We start from the raw sequence: 12,702 nt of genomic DNA, 5'->3' as shown, positions 1-12,702 counted from the left end.
GCCTGCCATTGACAACGATAGTTGTCCAGTTCACTTAAAGGGTATGTCAACCCCTGGGGAAATGTTAATATTCCATCATTTATCCATAAACGCAAGCCTTTTGTATTCATATCATGCCACTTCGTGTAATTACACACAAGAAAATGAGAGAAATTTGGATCGATTGTCAAGCTAAAACGACCGGCGCCCGAGATCTGGCAGATTGTGTGCGTTACGTCATTACAAGAGAAGAGAGTGCCACCGGCCACTAGGGGGGCAACGCCTGTATTCATCAATATAATTCCTTCTAGTGAGGGGAGAATTAGGGGTGTTTTGAGCTGTTTATGCTGTCGCATTGTGTTCGTCCTGCACATATTCCAGGTTCCCTCATGAAGAAACACCCCTCGTTGTCAATAAAAGAGAATTCAGAATTGACAGTGAGGGGTGTTTCTTCAAGAAAAAGGCTCAGTGCTTTAATACTGAATGGCGGCGATGATGGCAGACAATTTCGTTTCTAGTTTCAGCGACGAATCCGACGTAGAAGGACGTAACGAATGTTCATCTAATGGTGACGAGGAGAGTTACGAAGCTTTAATTGGTGTTTTAGGTTACCAATTTGAGCCCAAACGAACGCCAATGCAGCGTAATGAAACGGTGATTGAGGGGAGCAATGACACTGATGAAACATCGGCAGCAGATCGTGTGGGAAACACCGAATGATTTGTTTTGCATTTCTTTCTGTGAAGCTGATACACCGTGACCGCAAAATAATGTTTAGAATAATTATCATTTATTGCGCTGTCATAGCTTTTCGCCCTGCCAACAGACACAAATATGAATGGGATCAGAGGATTTGTTCTATATATTTTACGAGCAATAATTTATACATGTGTCCAGTCCTGTATCCAATGTGTGATATATTTTTTTATTATAAAAGAGTACTCACTCTGGCCATTTCGAGCTTGGCTGCTCCCCTCCTTTGCTTAGCCTTAGCCTCCTTTGCCAGTCATCGTCCTCTTTCTTGATATCTCGGGACATTTAGGTGGCTGCGCATGTATGGTGGGCACCGCATCTGCTTTGAGCAGCAATCTTTTAGCAAAACCCGATTTCACTTGTCCATAGTCCGAGAAGCTTTCAGGTGGAAAATGCGCATCACAGAAAACCGTGCCGGAGGCTGGGTCTAGAAAATTAGCTCTCGTTGCACGGACGAACTTTACCCATTGTCTGCGTAGTCCAGCTTTTATTTTTTTCACGTTCGGGAACATATGGATACTATATTCCGATAAATAGCTATTTGTACACCACATAGCACAGCAGTTTTGAACCATTTTAGTGATGTTTTGGTCAAACAAACCCGAACGCTACTCTCTCGTCGATAAAAAACAATGGCACCTGGCTCAGCCTCGACTTTCATTCACTTGTAGTGACGTCCCCGCCCCATTCGGCTGTTTCCGGAACATTTTCGGAAATGTTCGCCATTTTCGATCTATTGTCGATAATTGCTCATTAATGTGATTGATTTTTTTGTTAACTTTATCAATATTTGTTATCTTGGCACATAACGGTTCTATTGATGTCTCACACCCCCTTTGCGTTTTCATACCCTTTAAACGGTAACGATTTGCTGTGAATGGTCATCTTTCAATGTCATTGACTGCGCTAGACGTCCAATCCATTTTGAATGAACAAATGTAATTGCGGACACGAAAGTGCTTTAAACTTTTCAGACCACAAGGACACTCAGATTCCCATTGTCCTTGCCTAAGCAGCTGAATAGGGCTGATCAGAGCCATTTAGAAAGAGAGTTGCAACACTCCCATAGGGATCAATTGTATGATCTCCCTTCCGGGTAATGAAGCCTCGAATAGTTCCAAACAGCACTTCGACGAGGGCGGACCCCATTCATTTGGCTGTCTGTCTGTCAAGTATATTCAGAGGTAAGTTGATATAAAAAAACACCTCTTTTGAATTTTCAATTGTCTGTATCTTATCAGAGACGCTTTATGATGTATATGTTGAGCTTTAGCTTTATGTGCATGCCGTAATTATATATATTTTATCATGGTTGACGAGCGATTTTCTCCTACTTTTTGAGCTGACTTTGCTAACTGGGAAGGTATCGCCAGGGATAAATTAAGTCACTACTTCTTTTAAATTGTCAACTCTCTCAGAGGCCCTTTGTGATGCATACACGTACAGTGGTATGAAAATGTTTCTGAACCTTTTTGGAATTTCTCACATTTCTGCATAAAATCATCTTCAAATGTGATCTTATCTTTGTTAAAATCACACAGATGAAAAAACGGTGTCTGCTTTAACTGAAACCACCCAAACATGTATAGGTTCATATTTCAATGAGGATAGTATGAAAACAACGACAGAAGGGGGAAAAATAAGTAAGTAAATCATCACATTTAATATTTTGTGGCCCCCTCTTTGGCAGCAAAAACTTCAACCAGATGCTTCCTTTAGCTGCAGCTCAGTCTGGCATCTCGATCAGGACAAATCTTGGCCCATTCTTCTCTACAAAACTGCTGTAGTTCAGTCAGTTTACTGGGATGTCTGGCATGAATCACTGTCTTTAGGTAATGCCACAACATCTCAATGGGGTTCAAGTCCAGACTTTGACTTGGGCACTCCAGAACGTGTATTTTGTTCTTCTGAAACCATTCTGAAATGGATTTACTTCTGTCTTTTGGATCATTGTCTTGTTGCAGCATCCATCCTCTTTTTAGCTTCAACTGTCTGACAGACGGCATCAGGTTTTCCTGCAAAACATCCTGATAAACTTTTGAATCGATTCTTCCATTAATGATTGCAAGTTGTCCAGGCCCTGAGGTAGCGAAACAGCCCCAAACTATGATGCTCCCCCCACCATGCTTCACGATGGGGATGAGGTGTTGATGTTGGTGAGCTGTTCCATTTTTCCTCCACACATTACAATGTGTGTTATTCGCGAACAATTTAACTTTGGTTTCATCAGTCCACAAAATATTTTGCCAAAACCTCAATGGAGTGTCCAAGTGCCTTTTTGCGAACAATAAACGAGCAACAATGTTTTTTTAGACAGCAGTGGCTTCCTCCATGGAGACCTCCCATGAATACAATTGTTGGCCATAGTTTTACATATAGTTGATGTATGCACAGAGATATTGGACTACCTCTCTGAGTATTTTGCATTGAACTCTTGGCGTTTTCTTTGGTGGACGGCCACTCCTTGGGAGAGAAGCAACAGTGCCAAACTCTCTCCATTTGTTGACAACTTCTTTGACTATCGATTGAAGAACATCCAGACTTTTAGAGATTGTTTTGTATCCTTTCCCAGCTTTATACAAATGAACAATCCTTGATCGCAAGTCTTCAGACAGCTCTTTTGACTGAGCCATGATGCACATCAGACAATGCTTCTAATCCAGACAATTCTTACCAGGTGTGTGTTTTATAGTGGGCAAGGCAGCTTTAAACCACTCATCAGTGATTGGGCACACACCTGACTTAAATTGTTTGGTAAAAGTTGGTTTCAATTGCTCTTTAAGTCTTAGGCAGAGGGTTCACCTACTTATTTCCCCCCTTCTCTCATTGTTTGCAGGCTAGCCTCATTAAAATATGAATACCTATTAATGTTTGGGTGGTTTGAGTTAAAGCAGGCACTGTTTTACATCTATGTGATTTTGACAAAGATAAGATCACATTTGATGGTGATTTTATGCAGAAATGTGAGAAATTCCAAATGGTTCAGATACTTTTTCATACAACTGTATCTGTATTTGTGAGTATTGGTAGACGACCGGCTTTCATGTGCTCGTGAGCTCGATTTTGTAAGCTTTGAAGGTATTGCCGTCATCGTAGAGTACCAAGTTAATGCATGACAACCTGTACTCTTTACATTAAACTATTTGACATTTTTATATTTTAGAGATGCATATAGATTTAAAAGGGATGTCAACAAATAATAGACAAACAATTATAATAGAAAACTAATTTAAAGTATGTATTTATTTTAGGTCAGACATTACATTTTCATGATGAACATCATGCTGCTGCTTGTGCTGGGGACAGCTGCTAGTACCTGCTGATGGTGACTGCTGGCTGTGGCCACTGAGCCCCTTTTTAAATGGCAAAAAGCAAAAAAAAGCCTTTCAATTTGATGTTTTGATGGCTGAGCATTACCATCCATTTTTTCTGCTGCTCTTGGTTCTTGGGGAAGCCAAACGTACGATACCCCTTTTCGGACCGATTAGTGCATCCAAATGCTGCACAACCAACCATTACAGCCCACTGATCTATAAAATGTTAGGTATAAACTATGAACCACGACATCAATTTCAACAATTGTTCAATAAAAAAAAACATGTTTTTCTTGATCAAAGGGTAATGAGTTGTTATTCCTATACATTATCTTTAATACGGGTTGTCCCTGGGTTACGACGTACTGAACTTACGTGATTTCGACTTTACGACGCTGGAGTCTCGTCCGCCATTTTGTCTCCAGTCGTTTTTTTTTTCTTAGTCGCATGAACAGTACCTTATTGTACCTCAGTTTCCAATTTATTACGTTGCTTTATTAATATGACTAGGGATGGGAATTGATAGGATTTTTATGATTCCGATTCTGTTATCAATATTGCTTAACGATTCGACTCTTTATCGATTCTCTTATCGATTCTAATTTGGGGGAAAAAAAGAACAAACATTTTGATTGGCATCTAGTTTATTTAATCAGAAGTCACAACCTTACAAACTCACAATGAGGTCAAAAGAGGCCCAAAGCCTTGATGTTAACTGTGGTAATATGTAACTGTGGCAAATAGACAAGAATGTGAAACATTTTTCTAATACAAATTTTAAAAATCCTCTTTTTTTAAAAGGACATGAGCTGATAGCACTTAAAAATAAATACGACAGAACAGTGCATAGTGCAAATGTGCAAAATGAACAATTTTTTTGCAGAAAAATAAGCATGTCTGCGTTTTTCAGGTAGGATACATGCTCCTTCTGGACTTACGGCGTCTCCAGCAGTGGAGAACACCCTCTCAGATGGGGTGGCGAAAGCCTGCACACCCAGAAAGTGTTCAGCCAGTCCAGACAGCAGGGGCAGAGTATCTCTTTTGTTGTCCCAAATATTAACAAGTTTATAATTAGGCTGCTGTAATTACATAAGGCCGGTTGGACCTCATACAATATAAGAGGAATTTTAGCACAATCCTCGGTTAACTTGGATATGTTAACTTCCTAGACATACTTTCCGGTACTCTATGGAAAGGCCTTTTGATACTGAGTAGAATAAAAGTGGTTTGGGACAAATGGGACCATCCTATCTTGAATTACGGGCAAAAATATGCGTATTGGCTGTAGTTCTCAGGTGCATTTCGGGAAGTCATTTGGAACATCCACTTCCGTTAGTCGTAGCAACACAAAAATACCACCATCGAATGTGGAGATATATACTTTTGTGTGAAATCAGTAGTCAGATTGGCCCTACGCTTATTCCGAAAAAAAAAAACACTGATTGGTGGAGTACCGACCGAAATGAGTATTAAAATTGCTAATAAAATCATTTAGGATTAGTTTAGATGCATATATGTTATATTTTTCTTATAGAGTATTCAACGAGGAATACGATAAGACCCCGTTAATAGAATTTTTTGGGAAAAATCACCATTTCTTCAAGTAGTCTCATGAATAATGACTTGGCCTGTGAAAATTAATGCTAACTCTCCCAATGACGGTTCACTTGATTTTACTTGGTGAGTGGACACTTTATGAGTAATAACATTGTTTCACTTGTTGAACTGAGCGTGTGTAACATATATAAATTATGTATCGTAATTCGACATTAGTTAATTGCCAATCCCATGGAATTGAGATGCATGGGACCGGTTCTCTATAGGAGTTGAGAAATATGATGTGTTCTGTCCTCACTAAACGTGAAGATCTTCATCTTTACAGACAGCAAACAAGAGAGTTGTGCTTTTTGACGCTTTTTGCTTCACTCTTGACAATTTGTGAAGCTGTAACACACATACAGTATGTACACTTATGTTCAAAAGGACACTGATTTTAACAATAAAAAACTTGACACAAAACAACTGGTGTTCAAACGTCCATCTAGTCTGATCAATATGTAGATTTAGTAGATTAAATTAGCCTAATTTGCCTAACACAAGTCCACTATCGTAAATGCTGTGAATGCTAACGTATTTACAATTAGCATAGCAAATCTCTTGCGTAACTCCACAAACTGTAGCTCTAAACTTGCATACAGAAACATATATTAGTTGAAACAACTTGCAGCCTTATGTGGGCAAAACCAGAGTGCAGCTATCCTTTATCCATGTCATACATCTGAGTCTGCTTCTGTCATACAAGGTGACAGTCCAGCCAGAACAAATGCTGCCACCAGGGTAGTGTATCCTCAATCATTAAACAAAACGCAATACTTTTGGACTTTTTGGATAGTTATTTTGGAGTGCTTAAAGGGTCAAATCAGACTCACTCGGAAATTCGGGTTACGTCGCCAGCATAGGAACAGTAAGTGAATCAAGGAAATGTAGACATTCTCTGGAAAAACTGTTGTGAATAAAAATAATCATGCATTTCAATATAAAATTCAATTTCCCGCGCTATTGCAAACACAAACATGAGACGATCTCTCCACAACATGGGAAAGTTCCCTTCTGTTAACAGTTTACGTAGTTTTCAGTTGTCGCTTTTCCACTCCAAATGTAAAACCAGCATTCACAAATATGTAATAATGCAATGACATAATCAAACAAGTACTTAGATATGTGATTTTATCAATTTTCCTTGTAAATGTCGCAATCACCGCTGTCAGTTCCATAGAAAACCATTACAGCGCTGCTTGTGCTTGGAACTATTCATGCCTACATGAACCACGTGACCACCCGCGGCGAGATCAGAGTGTCTCAACTCTCTTTCTACATGGCTATGGGGCTGATTATTCTTATTCATTCATACATTCATTTTAATTTTTCTTTAAAAAGTTAACATAATTGGCCAAAAATAAACTGGTCCGGCCTACATGAGATCTAAATGTCATGAATGTGGCCCGTAAACGAAAATTGTATGCACAAGTGATTACAGAACGAAAAGTTGCTTTGTTTAAAGTAAAATAAAAATAAAGTAATAAAGTTAGACATATAACTACAATTTTATTGACAAGTCCGGAGGTTATCTGGAGGTACATCATTTTAAAACTTCTACAGTATTTAGGGCTTCAGCTCAGAGTCATTTTCTTTGCCTGTACAGGACTTTGACCACCACTGTCCATGGGTCAACAACTGCATCGGAAGAAGGAATTACCGATACTTCTTCCTCTTCCTCCTTTCGCTGACTGCCCACATCATGGCTGTGTTTGGCTTTGGGTTGCTCTTCATCCTCTATCATCACCAGTTTATTGATCGCCTGCATGTGATTGTCACGTATCCTTGAATGAATGACCTTTCCTAGCCTGATGAATTTCAAATGAAAATATCGTTTTTAATGAAAATACCGGTTTGTTATGGGAACTACAATGTTTGTGTTGCCTTACAATGTTTTGCCTCACATTCAAGCAGACTATCAGTAAATGCACATCCGACTAGACTACTTTTTATCTCTTAAAGTTTAGTTTTTCTCAATTGCTTCGGTACGTTTCTCAGATCAAAACTGAAATCCTCAAAACACTTTGTGCCTTTCTCAAAACATGCCGCACAAGTAGCAAATCAACATGGATTATCTGCAAAAGGCCTTTTTTGTGCAAAATTCTTAGTCTATCGCTCAAAATTAGATTTCTGTGTCAATGAACATTTCAGTGCTGTCAGAATGACAAATTCTTGTTTCATTGTGTACAGACAAGACAGTCAAATTGCTTAGTCATGCTCTCAATTGAACAGTTAGTCTGGTGGAAGGCTCTGATGCTGAAGATGGGTTGCGAAATATTGATGAAAATTGCAAGGTACACCTTTGCGCGTGGGAGATTGATTGCAAAAACTGGACAAGATTCAGTTTACACTTTTACTGCGTAATGTCTTCACAGACCACATGTAATTGCGATACAGAAAGCAAAAGACAACACTCAGTATCACAAAAAAACAAACTAAGATAAAAGCTAAATTAGACATGTGAACATAAGACAATCGGCACAAATAAAGTTTGAGTGCTGTCGGGATTTTTTCCCCCATTCTTTCTACACATCTTGACGTCCCTTCCTGGTGGACTCAGAATTGTCATCCATGTCACGACCGATGTCCTCTTGCTATACAGCGTGGGAAGAATCTTCTTGAATGCTTTATTCAGCCTCTGCAGGCATCTGCTGTAAAGTCACTGCATGCTGCATTCATGGCATCCAGAAGAGTTATCTGAATGTGAGGCTGGCAATCATACACTTGCCATCTCCATGTCGAGAAAAATTCTATGGAATTGAGGAATTGGGAGTATGGTGGGAGGAACTCCATTACAATTCTGTTGTGGGTTGAAAATAGCCATAGCCCAAACTATTACAAATTTTGACTGGTCATCCCAATCGGATCCCTCTCATGTTCAGGAATGAGGTCACTGTAGACTGTGTCTAAAAAAAATTGACATTCTGTGTTGTAAGGCCCCATGATGGGAAAATGGGTGAACATACCATTTTCTGTAATGGCAGCACCCATGCTTATGTTCCCTGTCCTTTGGCCTGGCACATCGATCGTAGCTCTGTGGCCAAAGATTCACCTGGTAGCAACTTACCAATTCAAGACAGATTTAGAAAATAAGTACGGTAATGAAAATGCTTAGAAATAAGAGCACACATGTTGCCATATTTTGACAACAAGTTCATCCATTTTATATGTTTTTTTATAAGACTTATGCAATGAACTAATGACTAAATGTTGTGTGCTATTCAATAGAGAGTAGAGACCCATGATAATCTATTGTGACCATCATGATAGGTGCAACTGATAATGTAGGAAACAGCAGGGATTTGTCTAAATCATTTGCATTGAAGGAATCTGACCTTGCCAGATCGCCGGAATCACGCCAGCCGAACCACCAGACCCGCGCTGGCGCAGATACAATGGTCCGGGCCGGGGGGGATCCCGGCAATCTGGCCAGAAGGGCAAACTCCGCACGTTCACCTTAGTCTTAACCTTTTGTAATGACTCCATCTTGAAAGGTTTAAAGAAGGCTAACCGAGAACAAGCTGACAATTTATTCGGATCAATAGAGATCAAAATGGTAAGGCGAAACAAACACTCAGGCGGGAAGGCAAGGCCACCCTATTGTACGTCAATAAAAGTTCCAGAGAAAAATGACAACGCTTAGTTAAACATTCAGTCTTTTGAAGGCTCTCACGGGGCGGGCCGTGTGCAGGAAGAAGGGTGTGTTTGGGATTATTGTCTGTTTGTAGATTGGGCAAAAGGATTATTGTTCAGGCAATGAGAGTCGTGGGTTTTTCCACTTCCGCGTCAAAGGGGCTCTTGGAGTCTTGTCAGTCATGTTATCAGTAGAATATTGGGCGTTCTCCTGTGTTCCTTGTGTTACGCCAGACCGTCCCACCATTTGTTGCGGACTGTCCAGGCGAACTGATTGCGAGAGTTGTTGGTGCAGACTTGGGTTTGTCAGCGTCAATCTTGCTCAGTGACGCACGGGCTGGGCTTCCGTTATAAGATGGCGCTGTTTATCTCCTATGCCCTATATCCTCTTGTTTTCCTTAAACTATGGTATAAGTGTTATTTATTTTATATTGGGTGTGTTAGAGTAATACAAACAGTCATACAGTAAATACGAGAAACAATACTATTCCCTGATTGATTATGTTAAGTGTGTTAGAGTAATGCAAACAGTTAGATGGTGCCTACGAGAAAAGGTATGATCTCCTTCAGCATGGATGTACAAAAACATCTGCAGCTTATTCAAAGAAATGAGAAATTGCTTTTTGTGATGTGCACTAGTGATACTATGTCGTGAGGATTGAACAAGAAGTTTTGAGAATTTCAAGTCTGTCCAGAGGAATGTACTAAAGTAATTGAGATAAACTGTCAACTGAACTATCTTTTCCTTGCAAAAATCCATTGTATGTGCCATCATTAGTCAAAACATGATACTGCAATGAACACATCACAAATAAGAAGTAAAGCTTATACCAGGTGAAATTAGGTACTCTGTATGTCGCCATGTCAGCACCATGCAGCTTTAGTTGGCACAAGTGATCAACAATATGACAATACGTATATATCATCAAAATGATATAAAATAATGAATTGTCATGAGGATCTCATATCGCCAATATCGTGATATGTCAGGCAGAAAGTAAAAGTACAAACCTGCAAGCCTTTGTGCACCTACTGGTCACAGTTTGGCGCATCAACTGTTAAGTCACCATTCGATGTCTCCTATCAATTTGTTATATACTATATAATATTGGTTTGTTTTGTGTAAGATCCAAGTACTTAAATCTGTGACGACCTAGTCCATTCAATAACTGTAATTGCAACAAATGCATCAACATTGTGTATGCAAGTGTTTCATCTTGACAATGAAAAATAACATTGTCATTAGATCAGATGTCATTCAAAATCATGGGTTTTAAAATGGAACCCAAATGATCACATTAAACACGTTAAACCGAAAAACTAACAAGTGATGAAACAACTGGGACAGTAACTGAAGAAACAATTAGCACAGAACATGAACTTTGAACCTTAATTACATTTGTAGCGCCGCAGAGCATGCTGGGAGGCATGAGGCGCAAAGCTACAATATATTGGACGACAACACGAATGAAATCTATAGTGTTCCTCACCTAAAATGGAAGGTCTGGAAATCAGTTGGATTTTTTTAAGACTCATGGAAAGCTAGACAAAAGTAGTGATGGTCAAATTAAGCCTATTGAAGCAATGGAGCCAATTGATTTGCGTGTGGCTCAAAGCCTTATTGTGGTTCATTTGCTCTATGGGTGATTCTCATGAAAGGTATGCATTATGGGTTACCAAGGAAGCCTCAAATAGCAGAATGCTATGATGACGCAATAATTTTTTTCATCAGCAGTTTGAGCTCCCTTCATATTATATTATTTACAGTACAATATGTAATTGATTGGTGTCTAAAAACATGTAAGAGTACGCTCTGACACTAGATTTTCCTTAAATATTTTTTAATACAAATTAAGAAACAATAATACCAGGTTGATATGCTAAATTGTATAGTTTTAAACCAATTTTTCAATAAAATTGATTATTTATGATGCCTGATGATGATGATTTAAGATAAAAACATCAGTTTTTCATGAATGTATTACATCAATGAATTTATGACTTTAAAATCATTCATTCATTTTCCATGCCGCTTTTCCTCACGAGGAATAAGTTAAAAAAAAATACAAAATACTAGAGTTGTCCAATAATGACTTTTTAACCGATATCCTGATATTGTCCAAGTCCGAAAATCCGATGCCAATATACACATTTACACATTATGGCTAATTGTATTGTGGTACCCCACTGAATGCTTTAATAATGATAAATGTAACAACTTCAAGGTTTTCCAAGTAGACATAATAGACATACCTATCGTTCAACTAAAAATGAACTATTTCAGGTTTTCTTTATGATATCCCTAAAATTTTCAAAGACGTAGCTCCATGAGACTCACCGGTATGGCCCCATTAAGTGGTCTTGAGGCCAAAGAGGTCAACAGTACGATAATTATATGGCAATTTGTTAAAAAAGATATATAAGAATGTGCTTGTGTTACTACGTACATGAAGACAAAATGCAATTCATGTATCATTTTCAATTAGAAATAATAGCTTTCCTGAAGTGTTTGGCTTTCAATGTTTTAAAAAAAAATTTTTTTGGGTGGGGGGGTATTTCCGTAGCTTAAGTTAATATCTTAATAATGCACTTGTTTGATCTATGTGACAAATACTGTTAAATTGAGGGTGAAAGCTGTCTTAGTATGTATTTTTTCATCAAATGGTTAAAAAAAAAAAAACATTATATCGTGGCATATCGCTACTGTGATTAGGGGCGGACTAGGGGGGTTCGAAGTGGCCCATGAGTCGACTTCATGGACGGTGTTGGAAGCAATCCAGCCAGCAACACCGAGAGGTCACTTCTAATATTCACTACCTTTGGCCAGAATTTAAGTCAAGGTATCCATGTAGGATTTTTAATCCAAATTTTCTAAATGTTGGTACAGTAAAAATGCATCGTTTTGAGTCTGGGGGTAGTGGGAGAGGTCCACTACTAACATTCACCATCCTTGTCAAGAACTTATTCAGAACTGTGGATTTACAGTACCACAAAATTGAGAACTGTAACCTGATCAAAGGACTTTTAATTTATTTTTCTAAATATTGGCACAGTAAAAATGCATAGTTTTGAGAATAGGAGTAGTCAGATAGGTCTACTACTGATATTCACCAACCAGCCTCGGTGCTTATTCACATTTGTGGATTTTCAGTGCCGCAAAAATGAGAACTGTAACCTACCATCTACTAAAAACGACCAGTTGCTCAGGAGAATCGCATAATATTGTACTGACGTGACAATGTACAGAACAAACATGTAGATGGAGCAGTTTTAAGATCATCTGACTTGACCGTGATGTAAAATAGCCCATGTTGTGATCGAGAATTTTCCCATACCGCACACCACTTGTTGGCACCATGTCATACATTTTACATAAGACAGCGTAATGAAATGGTGTATTTTAAGTGTCTACAATTACAGAACAGAA

General features: G+C 38.8%; 1 protein-coding gene across 1 annotated transcript in view; it reads left to right on the top strand.

The window, feature by feature from the left end:
• Positions 1-12,702, top strand: part of LOC130920946 (palmitoyltransferase ZDHHC5-A-like) — a 43,836-nt gene that overhangs the window by 13,004 nt on the left and 18,130 nt on the right. The window contains exon 5 of the mRNA XM_057844509.1: positions 7,249-7,421. Within this exon, the coding sequence (XP_057700492.1) occupies positions 7,249-7,421 (173 nt within the window). The remainder of the gene's footprint in view (positions 1-7,248; positions 7,422-12,702) is intronic.

Source organism: Corythoichthys intestinalis, chromosome 8 (assembly GCF_030265065.1).
Source record: "Corythoichthys intestinalis isolate RoL2023-P3 chromosome 8, ASM3026506v1, whole genome shotgun sequence".
In the NCBI taxonomy this organism is placed as follows: Eukaryota; Metazoa; Chordata; class Actinopteri; order Syngnathiformes; family Syngnathidae; genus Corythoichthys; species Corythoichthys intestinalis.
Note: the sequence above shows the minus strand (reverse complement) of the source record. Positions and strands in the feature narration are given on the sequence as shown.